This window comes from Mercenaria mercenaria, chromosome 14, assembly GCF_021730395.1.
Source record: "Mercenaria mercenaria strain notata chromosome 14, MADL_Memer_1, whole genome shotgun sequence".
NCBI lineage: Eukaryota > Metazoa > Mollusca > Bivalvia > Venerida > Veneridae > Mercenaria > Mercenaria mercenaria.
In genome coordinates, this window is record NC_069374.1 from 42,319,262 (window position 1) to 42,344,643 (window position 25,382).

The window sequence follows — 25,382 nt, forward strand, 5'->3', positions numbered from 1 at the left end:
TCCATAACAGTGAGAAAATTTGAAATAACTTGGCATAGATGTTCACCATAATGAGACGATATGTCAAAGTCACACTTAGAAGTCAAAGGGTTACGGGGTCTTATTAGTGTCTGGTCCATAACTCTGCCATTGGTGAAGAGATTTTGAAATTACTTAGCATAAATGTTCCCTATATTAAGATGATGTGTCATTCTAAAGATCCAAGCTCTAAGGTCAAGGTCACAGAGGTTAAAGGTTAACATGGTATGTTTCTTGTCCGGTCCATGACTCTGCAATTGATGAAGGGATTTTAAAATTACTTGGCATAAATGTTCCCTATATTAAGATAATGTGTCATGCACAAGACCCAGACCACTAGCTCCAAGGTCAAGGTCACACTTAGGAGTCAAAGATGTTGCTTGTCTGGTCAATAACTTTGCCATTTATTAAGGGATTTAAAAAAAAATTGACACAAATGCTGACCATATTGAGAAGATGTGTCATGCTTATGATACAGGTCTCTTGGGTCAAGGTCACGAAATGATGTGTTTTTTGTGCAGACAACTGTAGCATTCTTGGGCATGCTTCGGGGGCATTTGTCACCAATAGTGACAGCTCTTGTGGTTTTTTTTTCACCTAGAGTCCTGAAACCATGTACAGTGACAGGAGTGGTGGGGGACACCTGTGTCCTATAGATACACATTAGTGTATCCTGTCTAACCCATAACTCTGTCATCCATCAAGGGATTTTAATATTACTTACCACAAATGTTCCCCATAATAAGAAGATCCCTAACTCAAGGCCAGTAAGTTCTTCTTGCTGTGTGGTCCATAACTCTGCCATCCCTTAGGGGATTTTAATATTTTTTGGATTAAATTTTTCCCATAATTAAACAATATGTTATGCACAACACTCAGATCCCCAACTCAAAGGTCAAGGTAATACTTTGAGGTCAGAATTCAATAGTTTTTTTTTCCGTCTCCACAACAGATTATAAGAAACTTGACCAAACATTTACACAGGTATTACATATCAGTTACCACTTCCATTCAAATGAAGCAGTATGGTGGACATGCACTTTTTCAAAAGAAGAATTTTTACATTTTGAATGGAAACTGTAACTTTGAGATTGTGCTTTGTTTTGCTATCTTTAAGCACAGAAAACTTGTGTACTCTTTCATAATGCTTGTGAGTATAATCTGAAAAAGCCTCATTTATATGAAACATGCAAACTCAATATGTTCTAGACTGCTGCCTGTTTTCTCTGAATATGCCAGTCTATTTCTATTAAAAACTATCACATGGTGTTTCTATAGAAATCAAACACCAATGGTGTTTATTCATTTCTGATATATCTGGATGTCTACTAAATCTTGTCATGTAAAAAGAGAAATGTGTCTTAAGATAAAGTGTTAAATAATATAACAAAATATGTGTTTATTTTCTATGATTATATCACCAGTTACTGTAGCTTATTTTAAGTTTGTAGAACAACTTAATGTAGAATATAAATCTTTAAATAGCAAAACAGTGAAATGACAAACAAAGTCATAAAAGAATGCTTAGCTTTTATTTTTTCAAAGAGGCATTTTCAAAAATAAGCAAAGTGTTGATAAATTTTTTTTTCAAGGAAATAGAATATTTTGATAATATACACAAGCCATTGAGTTGATTTATTTTGGTTTACATTGGTATTTAGATGAACTTAAAATATTAAGTATTCAGAAGTCAGTAAATGAAATTATAAACAGAAGTTATTCACTAAATGGTGATCCTTTATCTGTCTGCTGTCAGATTTATAAGATCTTTCTTCAGCTCCTTGACAATGACAATCTTTGATGACGATTCATACAGTGATCCCATTTTTTTACAAACTAAAGACTATTATTTGCTAAGTTGCATGGCTTTTCTGTTTGTTATTTTGCATTTTGACTTGATCCACTCTGGTTGCTAAGCAACCGGTTCCATACTGCTATTCTATCTGAAAGAAAAAAAGGCGAGTAGTAGATTGTCACAGAGGAAGAATTTGGGGGAAAATGCAAAGATGAAAGAGACATACAGAGTTAGCCGTGTACTGTGATACTGAAATTACAAAACTTGTATATTTCATGCAAACAATTTTAATACATGATTTATTGTCATATTCTGTCTTGATTTTGTGAGTCCCTTTTTAGCTCACCTGTCACAAAGTGACAAGGTGAGCTTTTGTGATCGTGCGGTGTCGGTCGTCCATGCGTCCGTGCGTAAACTTTTCCTTGTGACATCTCTAGAGGTCACATTTTTCATGGGATCTTTATGAAAATGGGTCAAAATGTTCATCTTGGTAAATTCTAGGTCAAGATCGAAACTGGGTCACGTGCGTTCAAAAACTAGGTCAGTAGGTCTAAAAATAGAAAAACCTTGTGACCTCTCTAGAGGCCATATATTTCATGAAATCCTCATGAAAATTGGTCAGAATGTTCACCTTGATGATATCTAGGTCAAGTTCGAAACTGGGTCACGTGCCGTCAAAAACTAGGTCAGTTGGTCTCAAAATAGAAAAACCTTGTGACCTCTCTAGGGGCCATAGTTTTCAATGGATCTCCATGAAAATTGGTCAGAATGTTCACCTTGATGATATCTAGGTCAAATTTGAAACTGGGTCACGTGCAGTCAAAAACTAGGTCAGTAGGTCTAAAAATAGAAAAACCTTGTGACCTCTCTAGAGGCCATATATTTCACAAAATCATCATGAAAATTGGTCAGAATGTTCACCTTGATGATATCTAGGTCAAGTTTGAAACTGGGTCATGTGCCATCAAAAACTAGGTCAGGAGGTCTAAAAATAGAAAAACCTTGTGACCTCTCTAGAGGCCATATATTTCACAAGATCTTCATGAAAATTGGTCAGAATGTTCATCTTGATGATATCTAGGTCAAGTTCGAAACTGGGTCACGTGCGGTCGAAAACTAGGTCAGTAGGTCTAAAAATAGAAAAACCTTGTGACCTTTCTAGAGGCCATATATTTCACAAGATCTTCATGAAAATTGGTCAGAACGTTCACCTTGATGATATCTAGGTCAAGTTCGAAACTGGGTCACGTGCGGTCAAAAACTAGGTCAGTAGGTCTAAAAAAAGAAAAACCTTGTGACCTTTCTAGAGGCCATATATTTCACAAGATCTTCATGAAAATTGGTCAGAACGTTCACCTTGATGATATCTAGGTCAAGTTCGAAACTGGGTCACGTGCCGTCAAAAACTAGGTCAGTAGGTCAAATAATAGAAAAACCTTGTGACCTCTCTAAAGGCCATATTTTTCATGGGATCTGTATGAAAGTTGGTCTGAATGTTCATCTTGATAATATCTAGGTCAAGTTCGAAACTGGGTCACGTGCGTTCAAAAACTAGGTCAGTAGGTCTAAAAATAGAAAAACCTTGTGACCTCTCTAGAGGCCATATATTTCATGAAATCTTCATGAAAATTGGTCAGAAAGTTCACCTTGATGATATCTAGGTCAAGTTTGAAAGTGGGTCACGTGCCGTCAAAAACTAGGTCAGTGGGTCAAATAATAGAAAAACCTTGTGACCTCTCTAGAGGCCATATTTTCCATGGGATCTGTATGAAAGTTGGTGTGAATGTTCATCTTGATGATATCTAGGTCAAGTTCGAAAGTGGGTCACATGCCATCAAAAACTAGGTCAACAGGTCAAATAATAGAAAAACCTTGTGACCTCTCTAAAGGCCATATTTTTCTATGGATCTTCATGAAAATTTGTCTGAATGTTCATCTTGATGATATCTAGGTCAAGTTCGAAACAGGGTCATGTGCGGTCAAAAACTAGGTCAGTAGGTCTAAAAATAGAAAAACCTTGTGACCTCTCTAGAGGCCATACTTGTGAATGGATCTCCATAAAAATTGGTCAGAATGTTCATCTTGATGATATCTAGGTCAAGTTCGAAAGTGGGTCACATGCTATCAAAAAGTAGGTCAGTAGGTCAAATAATGAAAAAACGTGACCTCTCTAGAGGCCATATTTTTCATGGGATCTGTATGAAAGTTGGTCTGAATGTTTATCTTGATGATATCTAGGTCAAGTTTGAAACTGGGTCAACTGCCATCAAAAACTAGGTCAGTAGGTCTTGAAATAGAAAAACCTTGTGACCTCTCTAGAGGCCATACCCTTGAATGGATCTTCATGAAAATTGGTCAGAATGTTCACCTTGATGATATCTAGGTCAAGTTTGAAACTGGGTCACGTGCCTTAAAAAACTAGGTCAATAGGTCAAATAATAGAAAAACCTTGTGACCTCTCTAGAGACCATATTTTTCAATGGATCTTCATGAAAATTGGTCAGAATTTTTATCTTGATAATATCTAGGTCAAGTTCAAAACTGGGTCACATGAGCTCAAAAACTAGGTCACTATGTCAAATAATAGAAAAAACGACGTCATACTCAAAACTGGATCATGTGGGAAGAGGTGAGCTATTCAGGACCATCATGGGCCTCTTGTTTCCTGTAGATGTTGGAACACTAAGGACTTGTCCTTATTCTTGACAGTTAATGCAGATCTGTTATTCTGGTTTTGTTATTCCCCCAGATACAAAGTATATGGTGCCTCATGCATGTCCGTCTGTTGGTCCTTCCGTTGTGTCTGTTCCATATTTTCTTAACTACTTGGAAGATTTTCATAAACCCAGTACCAACTGTTAACCTCATAAAGACAAGTTGTGGAGTGCACAACCTAGATCATTATGCCCAAGTTCAAAGTCACACTTGGAGGTTAAATATCAAATACCTTAACTTGTGTCTGTTCCATATTTGTATAGCCACTGAAAATATTTTCATAAAACTAACACCAATTGTAAAACTAACACCAATTGTTTCCACTTCAAGGCAACATGTAGACAACTCGGGTCACTAGGTCCAAGGTCAAGGTCATACTTGGATGTCACTTGTCTTATAATTCATATTTGTGTCCAATACATTCTAAACAGCTGGGGTGATTTTTATAAAACTAGTATCAAATTATTTACCTCATCAAGAGAATGTGTAGAGCTCACAATCTATATCACAAGGTTCAAAGGGAAGGTCATACTTAGATGTCAAAGGTCAAATAGTTAAATTCTGTATCTGCTCTGTGTCATCTAAACCGCTTTGAAGATTTTCCTAAAGCCATCATCAATTGTTAACCTCTTCAAGACAACATGCAGAGCATCTGACCTGGGTCACTAAGTTCAAGGTCAAAGTCAGACTAAAAGGTCAAAGATCCAATAGCTTGAATTTGCGTCTGCTTCATATCTTCTTAAGACTAGAGTCAATAAAATTAGAGTCATCTGTTAACCTCATTTAGACAACATGCAGAGTGTCCAACCTAGGTCAGTGAAGTTTTGAAGGTTAAAGAACTCCTTGATATTGATCACAGTTCAGTGTCCCATTCCATTAATATCTTACATGGTAATCAGGAGTTGTATCAATTAATTTTATTTGATGTAATAGCGTCAAAATGACAATGGCTCAGATTTGTGGTAGTGATGTTGCCGTAGAAACTGTATTTACATTCAGTATGTTCTTATCTATCACATTTTTAAATTTGACCAGGAATAAAGATATTAGAGCACTTTTCCAGAGATTTATTGAACACCCGTTGTTCTTATCACTTTTGACGTTGTGAGAGTGAAATGACATCATGTCATCTTTATTTTTCTCAAAGGGAGGTATGATCTAATTGTGTAGGTCCCCTGTCCATTCTTCTGACTGTACGTCTATTAGCTATATTGTATTCACTGATTAACATAGGAATGCTTTGACCTATAATCCTCAAACTTGACATACACGTTTGCTCATGGCTCATATAAATAATGAGGTCAGTGTGTCAAGGTCACTAGTACAAAAACGATTTCCCTCAATATGTTGAGAACCCCTTGATTAAGAAACTCGAACTTGGCTGACACACTAATCATGGCAGTTTGTAACCCTTTCTGACTAAGGTCAATGTCAAGGTCACAATGACTGTTAAATACCCCTTTTTGCTCAGTATCTAGGGAACACCTTTGCCTACAATCTTCAAAATCGGTAGGTGCATTGTTCTTGGTTAATGGAAGATATATGTTTATTTTAAGGTCAGTGAGTCAAAGGTCAAGGTCAAAGAGACTATGGAGAACCCATTGACCTACAATCACTGAAATCTAAAACTAGGAATGTGTCTCAGATAAGGATGTCCCCGCCACATGAGAAAGGTCACAGGCATAAGTTATTTATAGTAACAACTAAGGGAAGTTAATCTTAAAAAAAAATCTAAGTCCGCACAAAAATCCTCACCAGGTAGAGATAGGTCAAAATACTTCTCAAAATTGGATGTAACATGCATGTTGTACTACAGAAAAGTGGTCTGATTGCCCCATGTGGTTCTGGGACAATCTATGTATGAAAAGAATTGGAACCACTGCCTTACCCTTGCATGATCGTAAAATGGTTTTGCGTTTGACACATCGTCTATCCATGCTTATCATTTGTGTGAAATTATTTTAAAATCAGACCATGCATGTCAAAGTTATGGCCCGGACACGAACACCACCCTTTCCGGAACACACACACGGACAGGGGTAACACTATATGCCCCCCCCCCCACACACACACACCCATTTTATGGCGGGAGGCATAAAAATGACTCATACCTTTTCTCTTACCGGTAAGCCACAAGTATTACATTTATAACTTAGACCTGCATCGGAGCAATTCCTAACAGCAACGATAGAGCAATTAGATAAAGATATAATACATAGCAGAACCATTTCGAAAAAAATACGATGAGGTTATACGCCTGTGGAATAATTTCATGAGTGCATAGACCGAGCGAATTATACATGCGGCATATAACCAATTGGTATTGTTTAGGTATGTTGATAATATATATATTTATATATAATGTCAATTCCAAATGAAGTAATATGTCTTTTAAACAAATAGATGAAATAGGGGTGCACAATTTCATTGCAAATGTATGGCGCCTAATATAGTATGTCAACGTGACGTCAATGCGTAACTGTGTTATAACAGTGTTTAAAGCATTGCAAATACTGGAGGACGGATTGTCTTGAAATGTATTGAATCTGACAGGTCCGAGATCAGTAATGTCCCTTTTCTGTTTGGACTGTTAAACTAGTAAATGTCTCTTTTTGAGTCGGCTAAAGGCTGAAAGCCTTTTGACGAGTCCTTGCTATCCAACGATTCTCTAAACGGACCAAATAACATGTGAAGGGATGTAGTTCCATTAGATTTCTCAAATTTCAAACAGTTCACTGCATGAATAAGTTCAGTTGTGTCAATTCCCTTTGCTATGACCAATATACGATGTAATCTGTCATATTTATGACTTGTAATTGTGCAATTCTCGAATGTAACTCATTAAGCATAAATGTGCATTTTAAGAATTGCGCAGGCTTACAAAGCTTGGGTAACATCCAGCGAAAGACAAAAAATAGTTCCAGCAGGGCTCCAGATAAGATGCGTATTAGCGTAAATTACGTATAGAAATAATGCAAATACGCATGTCTAATAATTTCTAAGCATATAAAAACGTATATAAAATTACAGAAACGCACACAATGCTTTTTTAAAAACAAAATCTGAATCGTCTGGATGCGTTAGGTAACATAGCCGATCAGCCTTAATTCTCCCACATTGAACGTAAACAGGCATCGTATGATTTCTATAAACTTTGCGTGGGTTGAATTTTGCAGTCAGTAAACGGATAAATTATCGGAAGAAGAAGCTCTTACTGGTTTGTTTAGTTACTACTGATATTAAAAATGATTTTAATTCTTATTTTTAGAGAAATAAACAAATCGGCGAAACATTAAATTGTATTTTCTTGTAGTTTTTGAAATCAAAAGTAGATCGTCTATGTTTGGCGAAACGAAACAACTTTTTTATGAAAAGATTTAAATAAGAGGTAATTTAACCGTAAACTTCAATGTCAGATACTGCCAATTGCTGCTAAATGTCTTCGTATCATCACAATTTGTAAAATATATTTTTCAAACTGGAGAAAAGTGTAATCGTATCCGGATATAATATTTTGGGTAAATATCGAGCTGTGTTATGAAATTTTAAGAAAAAAACTAAAAACAAACTGAAACTGGTAGACTATACTGTCAAGTACATCAATCATTAGCCGACTCAGGCCATTCAGGCCTTTGATTTACAACATTGTAACAATTTCCTTGCCAAATTTCTATGTTCATTGTGAATTTAATGACTTAATATTAACAATGCAGACTATCATGTCCAGACTGCACAGATGTGCTCACACTTACAAAACAAGCATACATTTTGTAATAAAATATACATCAAACTTAATAACATAGTGAACAGAACTGAAAAACAGATTTTAAGGTCACTAATTATAGCAGGGACGATCAGACTTTTAAGGAATACACAAATAACTGATTACCGTTTTGCAAATTAAAATAGACTGTAATAGCCAAATCATCTGAGCATGAAACATTTTGTTTTAGCTCTAAAATAGTAAAAGCATTTACAGATATACCGAGAGCTGAGTAATATTCTTTTCGGAAATATGATAAATTCTTTTCTCAATAAATTTCCAAGTATCATTCATCATTGGAAAAGTCTTTTACTTCTTTTGGTTATTAAAAGCATCTATCAAAGTTCTATTATTCTATTTCACTTTTTTTGTGGTGATTAAAAATAACAAATATATGAGCTTTTACTTCCTCTAAATTCTGAATGTCTACATTCAATTAAAGCGCGCAGTGAAGCGTGGTAATTTCTGTTGTTCTGTGTGCTGCCACTTGAGAACTATTTTCTTTCGGCGGAGTGTGAAGTCTGTGGTGGTTATCAAAAAATCGATTAAGCCGAAATTCGTATATGTATTATTGTGGTTCCACTGGACGGAACAGTCTTCGACAATCCGTCCAAAAAACGGGAAGTAACACATCCCACGGAATAACTTCCAAGTGTGTAGAAAATTTTATGTGTTCTTTTTCGTGCCTAGTAAACAATGCTTGTGTTTGAATTAAGGTAGTTCTGCACATTTGATAAACTGGAAGTGATGGCGTAACGTCTGTTTTCCAGAAATTCTAATATGACTAACAATGCTTTAATCATTAAAACGATATAATGTTGACGTCATGTCGACGTGATATTTAGCGCCATGTATACATCTAGAAATAGCGCTTTCGATGTTTTACTTAGTAGCATGTTTAAAATGAAATGTCACATTGAACAACTGTCTTGATTAATTTACACATATATTAGGTTGGTTATTCGCTTTGCAGAATAATTCGCATCTTTTGCGCACAAACTGAACTCTTCCGCAAGTGGTATTACCATTTCCGGTCCTGGCGTGCATAAACAAAGAGCGTGACGACCTAACAGTTGGCGCCATGCATGCGCGAAGAAACAGTTCTGTCATATTTGATCTAAATTTTACAATAAAATTCATGTTAGAATCGGAATAATTTACTGCAAAACGTTGTTTTAACACTATTTATACACTCAGGCGACGTATTACCGCCCAAGTGTATAAATAGTGTTGAAACACGCTTTTGCTATAAATTATTTCAATTTTAATATGCCCTTAATCTAAAACAGTATATAAAATATAGTAGCGCTCTTTCTTGGTCGCAACAAAAACATTGACGTCACCGCACGTTAACGTGACGTCATTCTAGCGTAAGCGTGTTTGAACAGAGAAAAGCGTATTAGAATGTAGAATTAAGCCTGGATTTGGCATACGGAAATGAAAAACATTTTAAGAATCAATAGCAACCTGTGTGTAAATTTATTACATTGGCACTGTTACTATCTTTCTAAAGTTAAAATATGAAATTAAAATATTTGACATGTTAAATAATTCAAAATAATTGTCTTAAAAAGTGCAGTTCACTTTAATCATTGCCAAATAGATCTACTTGTATCTCAGAAATAAACACACAATACATTTTATTTCACCATATTATAGGCTTATATGTTTATTTACAGTTGTGAGAAGCTTCATTAAAATCTACATTTTAGACAAATTTCTATTCGCAAAAATGTTATGAAAGTTATGATTGTCCCATACATTTCATTATGAAATATTGTATGAGGTCCAAATTTCAGTCTAGCAAAAATCAAGCACACGGCCCTGTCTTTTTTATTTGCTGAATTTTCTTTGTATATTCTGAAGTTTTGAAAATTCAGTTTAATCAAATTCTACATTGTAGAGAAAAATTCAATCCGAACATGCAGAATCATCATTCTGTGATATCATTTCGATTCTGAAAATTCTTTTATATAACGTCGTAGATCAAATGTAGTTGCAAACGTTCTCGGAAATGGGCATGTATTTTTCATATTAGATTTTATAATTAACAAAAGTATAAATTGTCTTACAGAAATTCCTTAACTGGTCTGTCCAATTTTGTCCGGTAGTTCTACCCGATGTGTTGCTATTTATGGCACGTGGTGGTGTAGGAGTAGTAGCACGTGCAGCAGTAACTCGTGCACCGATGTTTTGGTTACCAAGCAACTGTCGCCATAAAACTATTCTATCTACAAATAGAAATAATGTACATCCGGATTATTTGGTTAAATAATAAAACAATAATTTTAATATGACAAGAGGGGCAAGATGGCCCTAGGTCGCTCACCTGAGTAACACACCATAACAGTGTAAACATTTTACCTAGTTATTTCATGGAGACAAATATTCTGACAAATTTTCATTAAGATTGGACCAAGAAACGTGGCCTTTTGAGTGTAAAAAAGCATTTTCTTTGATAGTGGCCTAGTTTTTTTTTATCCCACATGACCCAGATTTGAACTTGTCCAAAATTTCATAAAAACAAACATTCTGACAAAGTTTCGGGAAGATTGGAGCAAAAAAGTGGCCGCCTCTAGAGTGTATACAAGCTTTTCCTTTGATTTGACCTAGTTTCTGATCCCTCATGACCCAGATTTGAAACCATCCAAGACTTAATGATAACAAACATTCTGACCAAGTTTTATGAAGATAGAGTAAAAAAACGTGCCCCCTAGAGTGTAAACAAACTTATTCTTTGATTTGACCTGGTGACCTAGTTTTTAACCCCACATGACCCAGATAAAAATTCTTCCGAGATTTCATGCAGACAAACATTCTGACCAAGTTCAAATGAAAAATGCAGCCCCTATTGCATGCACAAGGTTTATCTTTGTTTTTAACAGTGACCTAGTTTTTGACCCCGCATGACCCAGATTCGAACTTGACCTAGAGATCATCAAGACAACCATTCTGACCAAGTTTCATAAAGACTGAGTTACAACTGTGGCCTCTAGAATGTTCACAATCTTTTCCTTTGATTTGACCTGGTGACCTATTTTTTGACCTCACATGACCCAGATTCCATCTTGGCCTAGAGATCATCAAGACAGACATTCTGACCAAGTGTCATAAAGATTGATTCACAACTGGCCTCTAGAGTGTTAATAAGCTTTTCCTTTGATTTGACCTAGTGACCTAGTTTCTGACCCCACATGACCCAGTTTCAAACTTGACCAAGAGGTCATCAAGACAAACATTCTGACTAATTCTCATGAGTTTCAAACTTAAATTGTGGCCTCCTGTATGTTAACAAGATTTCCATTTGATCTGGCCTAGTGACCTAGTTTTTGACCCAACATGATCCAGTTTCAAACTTGACCTAGAGATCATCAATACAAACATTCTGACTAGGCTTCATAAAGATTGAATCACAACTGTGGCCTCTAGTGTGTTCACAAGCTTTTTCTTTGATTTGACCGGGTGACCTAGTTTTTGACCCGATATGACCCAGTTTCGAACTTGACCTAGAGGTCATCAAGACAAACATTCTGACCAAGTTTCCTAAAGATTGGATCACAACTGTGGCCTCTAGAGTGTTCACAAGGCAAATGTTGACGCACGACGCACGCCTCCATAACTGACAAAAAACGTTTCATACACAAATTCTGTAACGTTTTCATCCAGCTGTTCCCCGTTTTTCCAGAGAGGTTATTCGAATTGTTGGTTGTGTAGACTGGGAACCGGTTAGTCGTTGCTTGTGCTCCAAACGGGAAAGCTCTGTTGCCTAGCAACTGACTCCATATTGGCAGTCTGTCTGGAAAATTAAAAAAAAAGGGAATCGATTACTTTTGATGGACCCAGTGTTTATTTGATGTTCCAGTACTATAGAGATCCGCTTCAGCGTGAGCAGAGTTGTCCTTTGGAATCGAGTCAGCTATTAATTTGACTGAGTGAGTGCTTTGCTTCTAAAGGAGCTTTTGGATTTGATTTTATTACATGTCTCTCTATATAAATCACCGATCCATAGTTTGCGCTGCATGAACAGTCTAGATTTATATAAATCACCGATCCATAGTTTGCGCTGCATGAACAGTCTAGATTACCAGACGGGGATTTCCGGTATTTTTACCGGTGCTGGAATATAAGAATCTTTCACTGGTCGCGGGTAAAGATGGGAATATCCGGCACGAGGGTAACTGTTTAGGCGGTAACGAGGCTTCCAGCCGAGTTACCGCCTAAACAGTTACCCGAGTGCCGGATATTCCCATCTTTACCCGCGACCAGTGATTGATTCTTTTTCTTGCATACCGATTTCGAGAAATAATAATAAAAATAAAATCAATCGAACGGCTTTCCTTTTAGAACTATTTCTTATAGCAGTGTATTTAAACAAAGCGCGGGAAACCAACGTCCGTAAACAGGAAAGACGTCATGACGTTTCAAAACAAATAACAATGTTTAGTTCCGGTTTTGTTTTATCAGTTGCAGCGTAACGTTATGAATTTTTGATAAAATAACGTGATTTGAATCGAGAAATATACTATCAGGAACTAATAGGAACAGTCAAGGTATTGAATTTTTATTCCGTTTTTTAAATAAAATATCAATTACTACATAAATCTTCTACATATATGTAGTTCGTAATACGTCATTTACAGCACGAGAGTCATCTTACACCCCGGGGTGTAAGATGGAGTTTTCCAGCACCGGTAAAAATACCGGAAATCCCCGTCTGGTATGCAAGAAAAATCCATCTTACACCCCGGGGTGTAAGATGACTCTCGTGCTTTAAATGACGTATTACGAACTACATATTATAGTAGAATATTTATGTAGTTATTTATATTTTATTTCGAAAAACGGAATAAAAATCCAATACCTTGACAGTTCCTCTTTGTTCTTGATAGTATATTTCTGGATTCAAAACACGTTATTTTATCAAAAATTCATAACGTTACGCTGGAACTGATAAATCAAAACCGGAACTAAACATTGTTATTTGTCTTTGAAACGTCATGACGTCTTTCCTGTTTACGGACGTTGATTCCCCGCGCTTTGTTTAAATACGCTGCTATAAGAAATAGTTCTAAAAAGAAAGCCGTTCGACTGATTTTATTTTTATTATTATATCTTGATATCGGTATGCAAGAAAAAGATTCTGTCACTGGTTATATGTGCAGATGGGAATATCCGGGTCTGGGGTAACTGTTTAGGCGGTAACTCGGTAGGAACCTCGTTACCGCCTAAACATTTACCCTCGAGGCCGGAAATTCCCATCTGCACCTATAACCAGTGAAAGAAACTTATAATATAAATCACCGATCCATAGTTTGCGCTGCATGAACAGTCTAGATTTATATAAAACACCGATCCATAATTTGCGCTGCATGAACAGTCTAGATTTATATAAATCACCGATCCATAGTTTGCGCTGCATGAACAGTAGATATAGAGGATATTACATGAGTGTCTTTTCATATTGAATTTATTAAACGAGTTGAATAAAATAATAAAATGCGAGGCTCTGCCGAGCCTTTTATCAATTTTATTCAACGAGTTTAATTAATTCAATGTGGAAAGTCACAAATGTAATATTATTTTTATCACATGTTAGCCTTTCCTGTCGAAACATTAAAAATTCTACTTAAGAAATAATAAATCTGTTCCTATATTTTATCAGTTAATAAAATATGGGCAGGAGTTTGGATGCGTAATAATTAAATCACGAGTGCGTAGCACGAGTGATTAAATTATTCGCATCCAAACGACTGCCCATGTTTTATTAATTGATAAAATTATTGGAACATAGATCTATTTATTATTTCGATTCTTACAACGCAAATAATTCGCATTTTACAGTACTACATTTTCAGCGTAATACGTCATTCGGGTCATATGCTGTTACAATTTACCCTCTATGGTTAGAGAGTGTTGCATAGCCAATGGAACGTATAGATATTTGTCTCTTTTTTATCAGAATTTTGAGTAGTATTCATAAATTAGTAATCTAACAGCTCGCAAACTAATTATGAACAGAATCATCAAATTAGGCGAGTTGACCCTGTGTTATGAATGACGAGCTTAACTTTTATATGACGTAACATCATTATGACGTCATACTTTATGTAATACATTTATGACGTCACCACTGAATCATAATTAAGCTAATTGAATTCGCTCGTAGAGATCAGAACGTGTTTTACGGACCTACACATAAGTCATTATGACTTTTTATTATATTTACGTTTTGAAATGCTGTTTTCAACCGTTTGGCCCTGAAATAATTCGTATGTAATGGAACTGAAGTAGAATCTCTTATGTTACAATCATAGGGGGTGAAATGTAACAGCCAACCATATTTTATCGTAGAATCATGTATAGGCGATTTCGCTATATGTTTATATAGCAATTGCTGCGGATCGTGTTAGAATTTCTTTTACTATATAAACAAATCAATTTGACCGACGTCTCCTTTACTATAAACGACGTCGACATCAAAGCTTTATTACACTAGTGTATTATCGTTTTTATTTAAATGACTTTATTACACTCCCGCGACGTCAAACATGTGATAAAGATTTATATAAAAACATCGATCCATAATTTGCGCCGCATGAACAGTCTTAGATTTTAAACCGAATGCCATGGCTAATAAGTTAAGAAGATTAAAACAAATCTGTGAAAATTACGTTCTGATGCAGTGTAATGACTTATTGGCTCTATTGACCATCTTCTTTGATACAACACTGACTTTGACTGGCAAGCGATTCAATAAGTGTGTATGTACCATATGACTCTTCTCAATGGAGTCTTTTTCTTCTCTTTCGCTTGTATAAACAGCAAAAGGAAAGTTTGAAAAAGTATAGATTTTGGAATTTGCTTGTTTTCCGTAAAATACCATTTTCAGTTGGAGTAAAATATATCCGTTCATAGATCTAAAGTTGTTTCGAATGATTAAAATACATGCAAGACCCTTAAAAACTGTGATGAAATGGATTGACTAGTATTTTTAAGTTTTCAGTTGTCGATTTCAAGCAATTTACAATGGCGACTTATAAAGATAAAATGTACCAGCTTTGTGTGGGTCATCCATCAGCCATTCCTGGTCGACAGCTCCGAACTGCGCCTGTACAGCCGAGATAACGAAGACAGTAACCAGTAATAATACACACGCCTGTGTCATTTCGCTTAGTTCACATATACTGAAAAGGAAAAAACTGCACAAATTACTTTGTAAGCATGCACGAACTTTGCGTGTAACCTTGATGGGGGATTTGCGAACTGATGCATAGAAAATAGCAAAAATTTTCTTGTCCCCCATATTCGCTCCCCCCCCCCCCCCCCCCCCCACCCCAACACACACACACACACACACACACACACACACACACACACACAACCTCCTCACTCTTCCCCATCCAAAGGTGTTTTTTGTTTTGTTTTGTTCCTATTTTTGGTGGGCAGGATGGACTTAGATATACTCTAGTTTGTACGTCTGTCCAACCGTCAGAATTGGTGTCGTGCATACGTAAAAAAAGCATTAGACATAGTGTCATCAAACTTAATACAATTGTAAATCAGCGTCTGGAATTTTGTTTGTGACTTTACTCTGCCAGACCAGAGTTATGGCCCTTGACTTAGCCAAAAATATGCATAAAGGTCATAAAATTTTGTGTCACATGTAGCTATTTGACCCAGATTCATGAAACATTGGGGCATTGTTATATAGCATGTTTAGTTGTGCATCTGGTGTTCTGCCAGGGATTTCTCTCTGCTAGCCCAGAGTTATAGTTCTGGACCAGAGTTCCGGCTGTTGCCTAGAAGTTTGCGAAGCACATATCTTAAAATGTTTTTGACCTAGAGTTATGAAACTTAACAGGAATACTTTTCAGTTAGTGAAGTTGTGTACCTGAGGTTTTCTTCACGATTGAATCCCTATTTCCCTTCCCTCTTATTCCCCATACCCCGAATTTGTTTTTATTCTTTCAGTTATTTTTGTCTTGTGTTTCATGATTATGTTTAAAGTAGCCTTATCCCAACCCTATCCCACTGATGACTGGCACGCCCAACCCAAGTTAATGTAAACGTTTACTTATTAGTTTTGCATTGTCAACAAGTAACATATGACAGTGCAGTGACAGGTCACGGTTTGGACTAGGAGTCCTGGGTGTCATTAGTGCCCTATGGACACACATGTAGTTTGAATGAAATGGGGTAGAATTTTTATACTTGTGTGCCGATAAACTCGTGCCATGGTACTTTCCTAATTACGTCCATGAAAAAAATCAAATCAAAATATTTAATGGAATGCGCAAACGAACTTTTTAAGAGGCATGTCCCAAAATGATTATACCTTTTAGATATGAACACTAAAAATGAATATGTAGAAATGGTTGACAACCGTCGTGACATGCAACCACGGAACATCTTTATTTGTCTGTAAATTTTCTCTAAATACAGTAAATTGTGCATTTATTTGGAAATAGTTGGCAAGTGTAGGCCAATTTTAAGAAAAATTGTTTTTTCACATCATGTTATACACATTTCCTTTTATTCGGTCGTGGTTGCTTCAGGAAAATACGCTCATAATGCTCCCATTACTAATTTATAATTTTGATAATATTTCAAGAAGCAGGTTTTAAGATTATTGTGGTGTTCAAAAGTTATAAAAAAATCATGAATCATGAAATCTTAAGTGATAGGAATAAAAAAAAAAACGAAATAAAAAAAGACTGCCTTATTATTCCTTGTATATCTGTATGGAATATATCTGACTTCCTTGTATATCTGTATGAAATATATTTGACATATTCAATATTTATGCCCCCGAAGGAAGACATATAGTTTTTGAACCGTCTGTCCGAACCGTCTGTCCGTCTGTCGGTCTGTCCGCAATTTTCGTGTCCGGTCCATATCTTTGTCATTCATGCATGGATTTTCAAATAACTTGGCATGAATGTGTACCACAGTAAGACGACGTGTCGCGCGCAAGACCCAGGTCCATAGCTCAAAGGTCAAGGTCACACTTAGACGTTAAAGGTCATTTTTCATGATAGTGCATTGATGGGCGTGTCCGGTCCATATCTTTGTCATCCATGGATCAATTTTCAAATAACTTGGCATGAATGTGTACCACAGTAAGACGACGTGTCGCGCGCAAGACTCAGATCCGTAGCTCAAAGGTCAAGGTCACACTTAGACGTTAAAGGTCATTTTTCATGATAGTGCATTGATGGGCGTGTCCGGTCCATATCTTTGTCATTCATGCATGGATTTTCAAATAACTTGGCATGAATGTGTACCACAGTAAGACGACGTGTCGCGCGCAAGACCCAGGTCCATAGCTCAAAGGTCAAGGTCACACTTAGACGTTAAAGGTCATTTTTCATGATAGTGCATTGATGGGCGTGTCCGGTCCATATCTTTGTCATCCATGGATCGATTTTCAAATAACTTGGCATGAATGTGTGGCACAGTAAGACGACGTGTCGCGCGCAAGACCCAGGTCTGTAGCTCAAAGGTCAAGGTCACACTTAGACGTTAAAGGTCATATTTCATGATAGTGCATTGATGGGCGTGTCCGGTCCATATCTTTGTCATTCATGCATGGATTTTAAAATTATTGGGCATGAATGTGTGGCACAGTAAGACGACGTGTCGCGCGCAAGACCCAGGTCTGTAGCTCAAAGGTCAAGGTCACACTTAGACGTTAAAGGTCATATTTCATGATAGTGCATTGATGGGCGTGTCCGGTCCATACCCTAGCATTCATGCATGTATTTTAAAATAACTACGCACGAATGTGTGGCACAGTAAGACGACGTGTCGCGCGCAAGACCCAGGTCCGTAGGTCAAAGGTCCTAAACTCGGTCATAACTATTCATTCAAAGTGCCATCGGGGGCATGTGTCATCCTATGGAGACAGCTCTTGTTTTCTTTTTTTTTTCCAACCCGTTTAAAGTTCCAAACCCTTTCCCTATGCAAACCTAAAGGATTAAAGGATCGAATTCGATAGTAAAAACAGAATGTGTTTAGGAAAAGTGGCATTAATGTCGTCCAGTAGTAAAAAATGTATGTATAGTCTTGCAAAATTTATTAAAGAAGCATAATGTGTTCGAAAAAAATACTCTTGAAAATCTATTGTCTACTGATCGAATACAATTATTCTGTTTTGTTCCCTGTTTTTTGTTTATATGTTCACTTTCTTGTGTATGATTGTCTTTGCTATAAGTTTTTATATTTGTAAATGGCCAATAGCAAATGTATTGCTGACTGCCAATAAACTGAAACTGAAACTGAACTAATAAGATTATGAAAAAGAAAACGAAGCAGGAGATGACAGTTCATGTACACATTTCCACCTGGTAACGTACAATGTTAACCTACGATGTTCCATCAGGACCATCGTGGTTAACCCATTCGCCGTGTAGATTGATAAAGGCGACAGTGCGATAATACTGCGCGAAGATACTATGCGAGGGTGTAAGATACACAATGCGGCAGTGCGATAATACTGCGCGAAGATACTATGCGAGGGTGTGAGATACACAATGCGACAGTGCGATAATACTGCGCGAAGATACTATGCGAGGGTGTGAGATACACAATGCGGCAGTGCGATAATACTGCGCGAAGATACTATGCGAGGGTGTGAGATACACAATGCAACAGTGCGATAATACTACGCGAAGATACTATGCGAGGGTGTGAGATACACAATGCGATAGTGCCTTAGGTCGAAGGGACGATAGTACGGTAATGCGTTAAGTACTATATAAGTACAATATGATATATATATCTCGCCATCGCATAGTATCTTTGCATCGTATTATCGTACTACTGCCCTTATCAATGGTTAACAATGATGGCCTTCGCGTTCTCACTATCATCCCTTTATCCTAATGGCGATATTACGAGAGTACAACAGTGATATTAATATCGCTCTTTCGCATCGTAATATCACACTTTTGTATCGTAATATGTCACTCTTTCATCGTACTATCGTACTTTCGCATCGTTATATCACACCTTTGCATCTCGCATCGTTATATTACACGTTCGCATCGTACTATCACACTTCCGCATCGTAGTATCGCACTTTTGTCCTTAGGTCGAGAGGCGACATCGAGATGATGCTATGCAAAAGCACGATGGGATGGAGTGATATTGAAAAGAGACATATGCTCTGATACTGGACATATCCTTCCCATAGTTAATCTTACAGTCAGATATATCTGGGCTACTATTTCATGAAAAGTAAGTTAGATCTTTAAATAATTGAAATAGTTTAAGTGCACATTATTCATTCTGTCCGTCTAATGTTTATATTCTTCTGCGCCATGGACCTCCATAGTGGAATGATTAAATTTGCTGACCTTGAATCACTTACCCATCACCACTGTGGGTCTGTAACCTCGAGCGGGATCACCACTGGGTCTGTAACCTCGAGCGGGATCACCACTGTGGGTCTGTAACCTCGAGCGGGATCTCCACTGCGGGTCTGTAACCTCGAGCGGGATCACCACTGAGTCTGTAACCTCGAGCGGGATCACCACTGGGTCTGTAACCTCGAGCGGGATCACCACTGTGGGTCTGTAACCTCGAGCAGGATCACCACTGTGGGTCTGTAACCACGAGCGGGATCACCACTGTGGGTCTGTAACCTCGAGCGGGATGCAAATTTCTTTTATGAAGCCAACAAGCTGGCTTACGGGACGTTACGGTAGTTCTTTCTAGATGCCTGTCCGGACATGAAGTAACGCCTTGGATATTCCTCCGCTATCAAAAGCTATGATCTATAATTGCTTTTGTGAATTGTGAAATAATATATCTCAAGTAGTGATTTGTCATTGGATAAAGTCATTGTTTGTAGTTTAGACGCGCGAGTAATGTAATAATACGCATCTTCACGACAAACTTTTTTTTTCAAGAGCAAATCACTGCTCGGGATCTATTATTTCCATTCTAACAAGCTATCAAGGATTGTTATGTACAACCTTGACGACACCCATCAGATATTTGCCTGGCTTCAGTTGGTTTCATTTCCAGCGCGCCGCTATGCCGTTTGACGCTGTGACGTAATGATTGTGATGTTATAAAAATGAACGCAAATTTTTAGCCTTCTTTGTTTAATGTGAAAACAAATCGGCTTCGGCATCATATTACATGCTATCTTTTTAAAACGTAATATATAACCCACAAAGTGTCAATATTCAAACAAGAATAATGTCAGCATTGCCCGACGCGTACTCCCTGTGAACTTGAATACAATCAGACATGACACTCCAAACTACGGAAACGTTTATGGGCCTCACAATGTCGCGTTAGATAACGCAAATATCGACATATTTTCGCGAGAAATCAACATACTATCACAACAAGTCGATATATTTTATTGACTTATTGCATTCATTTTTTCAATGTTTAATAATTTTTCTCGAGATCCGCGTAAGCTATAAAGATATCTCGTCATAGTATGACGATATAAAACGCCCCTTTCTTGATTTACTAAAGTGAGCTCTCGTAATATATTCTAGCATAAAACTGCTGTTCTTGTCACTTTTTGGGGGTGTTTTAACAAGAGAGAAGACGCGTGTTAACAGAGAGATTTTCGCGCTCACGTGCTGTTATAACACCTTTTTATATATGCGCGTTCCGCGGCAAAGCGTAAACGTATTACGGCTCCAAACGAATTATTCAAATGGAAATGACGTCAACGTGAAAAAACAACTCAGATATTCCCGCGCTTTTCATGGAAATTTAATGACGTTGAGGTAGAATGTATTCATTTATTAGGGTTTTTCCGCGTTTTATGCTAGAATAGCGTTAGCGCATGTTCATTTCGTGTTATAACATCTGCATAATCCCTCGGGATACGTTGGTACCCTCGCCCTAATGGGCTCGGGCACCAACCACTCCCTCGGGATTCTGCAGGTGTTATAACACGAAAAAACATGCGTTATCCCTACAAAGGTGTTATAACAGCACTTGAGCGCGAAAATCTCTCTGTTAACACACGTCTTCTCTCTTGTTAAAACACCCCCAAAAAGTGACAAGAACAGCAGTTTTATGCTAGAATATATTACGAGAACTCACTTTAGTAAATCAAGAAAGGGGCGTTAAAACTTTTTGTTTAAAAAAAAAACATTCTTTGTTCAAAGAACCGGCAAGTACACCAATTTGCCCGATAATATTGTAAATGCCAGAAATGCATTACAATTCAAAACCTGGTTGGATAGATATCATGGTGATGTTAGATTTGATCCTATAGTACTAACATATATTAATCAACCATTGTTATTGACAATACAGTTTAGTTTTAAAAACTACAGCGGAAGTGTGATATCATAGCGAGCTACCAGAATTCAAGTAGATTCCATAAAACCAATACAAATACCACTACTATGGTGGCATATTTCTGCCACGAGATAGCTAGCAGCTATCACGATACTTAAATAAATTATCTTGATAAAGCGAATTATCTCAATAGTGGAAGGTTTCCTTGAAATATTATTGCAATAATTTACATTATTTTCTCAATACCTTTTCTGTAAGTGCCCGCAACTGCTATTTATTAGCTAGATTAGCTTTCTCGATACTTTCAGGAATGATCTTGATATTTGGACGAACTTTTCTGAAAAGTTTGTCGCAGTTGCCTAATGTTCCATGGAAATAAAAACATACCGAGAAAAATAATTTATTGCGATAATGTCAGAAAAATGCTCAAATTTGCTGGAAAGTTTAAAATATTATCGTGGTAGTCACCGAGCATCTCGTTGCTGTTCCAAGCATTAATGCGAACTTTTGCGCTAAAACATTTTCAGGAAATAAATAAAAATAGCTAGAGATCTAGAAAATATTATTTATTGCTGAAATGTTTTCAGAAAAAAATGCACACATTTCCTGAAAAGTTTACAAATGATCGTGATAGCCTACCTAGCTATCTAGTGGCAGAAATATGCCACTATACGCTACAGAATAATAGTGTTAATACAGCATATTGTCAAAAGTAGTGGCCGTAAGAAATTTAAAATGTTACCCAAACATTCCTGATGTAGAGTCTCGAGAATGCGCCATGAATTTGAAGATTTTTTCTGTGTTTAATCTCATGATATATTATTTATTCCACACAAATAAAGTTTATGCTGAGTTCTGTTAAAACAACCCAAAAACTTACCAGTAGATTGATCTGAAATAAAAGCTTTTATTCACTTTTTGTGTTACTAGTATTAAGCTTACCTGATAAGTGATATATTAAATCCAAATATGCTTAGAATACAATCTGCCGCAATTTCACGAATGTCACGAGTTATAGCTAGAACAGCGCCGCCGAATTTTCTAGCATCTTTCTTCACACTGACAGTATGTCAAGTTTCGGGGCCTTCTTGCTTTATAGGCCAATTAAAGAAATTAATTTTGACGAACGACAATTTGTGATATTTATATATGTAAACACACAAAAACCATTAATACTTAAATTAAGCTTTTTTTGCCTTTTAGAAATTAACCAGAAGCCTGCCAATGCTAGATAAATTAGTTTATACCAGTCTACTATAAAGCGAAATAAAAAAACCCAGTTTTTTACAACTAAAAAACAGGAGAGAAGAAAGAAAAACAATGAAAAGGCATCATTGTTACCGCTAATGATGTTAATTGCAATGTAAGCGTGATGGCTACAAAACTAGAAATGTCATATACTATAACCATTAATGTCCGAAATACATGTTTTTGTAAAATTTATGACAAAATATCCGCTCCATATGAATAAACAGGATGAGCAGTAAGAAAGAAGTTCGATTGTTTGCATTTTAATAACGCTTAAAATAGGTAAAAAATGTCTAGGTGAGGACACGACATGTTCAAAGTGAAATAAAATAACAAGTTAATGTTATGACCTTTGAGTCTGGCGGCATGAAATTTAAATTTTTATTATCTCACCCCGCATGATTAATTGTGACGGAAGTAATGTGAGCTTTGTTTATATTTTAAAGAAATAATTATCGGTCATTTTAATAAAAATATGTTCCTAAATATTCTTGTTTCGTCAATTTTGGATGATTTGTTTCGAACATTTAACAACGTACCGACAACTGTGTGTGTGTGTGTGTGTGTGTGTTTGAAGGGTAACGACACCCGACATCGACTTGACCACACTATAGTAACACACTCAAAAGCGTACACTTGTTGACTTCAACCTCTTATTTTAGCCAGACGGAACGCATACTTTCTAGTCATGCCTTATAATTTTATTTTAATGTAGCTGTAAACACTACTCTTAAAATACTATAATGTACATTTGAAGACGCCACGAAATAAGTTCCCGGCAGAAACGAAACAGACAACGTTGATTTGAGGAGTTTCCAGATATATTTTTGTTCATTTGATTACCAAAAGCAAATCCCCGCCTAATACCAAGGACCGTCAAGGTATTGTATGTGGAAATCATTTTAATGCGAGAGATGGTCGGAAATCAACACAATACATAAGAAGTTGAAAAACGAAGTGTGAAGTTAGAGCCGTGGAGTTTAGTAATGCTTATGAAAGTTTACGAAAATATTAAGGAAGTGAAGTGTGAAAGGAGAGCAATGGACTTGCATAGTGTTTAGAAAAAGATGAAAAAAGTGAAGCATGAAATGAGAACAATGGAGAGGTGTTGATTGAAGTATGGAGCGAGGGCAGTGGACATGAGGGATGTTTATGAAAATACAAAGGAAGTGAAGTGTGAAGCGAAAAGAGTGGATTTGAGTGGTGTTTATGAAAAGACGAAGACAGTGAAATGTGAAATCAGTGCAGTATTCATGAGAGGTGTTGATGAAAAGACGAAGGAAGTAAAGTGTGATGGGACAGCAGCGAACTTTTACGAAATGAACAGAGAGACGAGAGCAGAGGATTTGCTTGGTGATTATAGAAGATGAAGGATCTGAAGTGCGAAGCGAGAACAGTGAATTTGCGTGGCTTTTATGAAAATGTGAAGGAAATGAACAGAAAGACGAGAGCAGAGGATTTGCTTGGTGATTATAGAAGATGAAGGACCTGAAGCACAGGCACCAGTATCGGACCTGGGACAAAGAATATGGCCTTGTTTTTCATCCTAAATGAGTTGAAAATGAAAAATATGTAATGAAATATGACCCCCCTACAAATGATACATATGTCTACTGAAGGCCAGAATCTCGAGAATCGAGCCTGCGAGCAATGGGTTCACTTCCCGGGCCGTTGTGAAATAAATTCTCTAGACATTTGAACAAACTACCTATCACTATTTCACATGTACATTTAGCTACAAAATGAGGCCTACCCCAAGTCTCTAGCCCTCCCCGTTCATGAAATATCTATCAGAAAACGAGTGACTTTCTGCTGCAAGTTCCAGGTAGATAGAAATGTGTCACAACGAAACGGTACGAAATCACGGACTAAAAGATGTTTGTCATCCTAGCAAGGGTCAAATTCATTTGCCATTAATAACAAGTATTACTAAATACGTAAACCATGGCCACTCACCACCGTCAGTAGCATCAACTATACGTGATATTTACTTTTTTATTTTTCCGTCGGTCTTTCAATTGTATTCACCGCCATTGAAACCGATACGATAATATCCGAGTAATTTTGCACGAAACGTTGAGATTCTGTCGGAGGTGTGTCGCTATTAGCCAATCAGAAATTGCGTTTAAAAATACCTTATGAATTCTGTTCAATGGCGTAGCATTCAGTTGAAAGACTGTGGAAAAATTTGAAACGCCAATATCGCGTGTTTGAGATGCAACTGACGATTGTGAGTGGCCCTAGTTTATGTATTTATTTATACTATTTAGTATTTTTTATTGAATTTGAGCCGTACTCGGCGGACAACAATACTTTAGTCTATGTTTACGTACCGATTCTTTGTGCCGCATTTTTATCTACCAGGGACTTTCAGCAGGAAATCACTCGTTTCCTGATAGATATTTCATTAACGGGGAGGGCTAGAGACTTGGGATCGGTTTCATTTTGTAGCTAAATGTATACAGGAAAAAGTGATAGGTAGTTTGTTTAATTGTCTAAAGAATTTATTTCACAACGGCCCGGGAAGTGAACCCATTGCTCGCAGGCTCGATTCTCGAGATTCTG

The 25,382-nt window shown here is 36.9% G+C and overlaps 1 protein-coding gene across 2 annotated transcripts; it reads right to left on the reverse strand.

Annotated features, from left to right (window-relative positions):
* Positions 1-1,531: 1,531 nt before the first annotated feature.
* Positions 1,532-24,969, reverse strand: LOC123527384 (uncharacterized). 2 transcript variants are annotated; one of them, XM_045306789.2, is made up of 5 exons: positions 24,774-24,969; positions 15,345-15,475; positions 11,932-12,087; positions 10,364-10,522; positions 1,532-1,961 (listed from the first exon to the last, which is right to left on the reverse strand). In XM_045306789.2, the coding sequence occupies exons 2-5, from the start codon at positions 15,454-15,456 to the stop codon at positions 1,897-1,899; spliced, it is 492 nt and encodes a 163-aa protein (XP_045162724.2). In that variant the 5' UTR covers positions 15,457-15,475; positions 24,774-24,969; the 3' UTR covers positions 1,532-1,896. The 2 variants fall into 2 exon arrangements, with proteins under 2 accessions (XP_045162724.2, XP_045162723.2); XM_045306788.2 differs by lacking the exon at positions 24,774-24,969 and adding an exon at positions 22,512-23,128.
* Between the last annotated feature and the right edge of the window lie 413 nt (positions 24,970-25,382).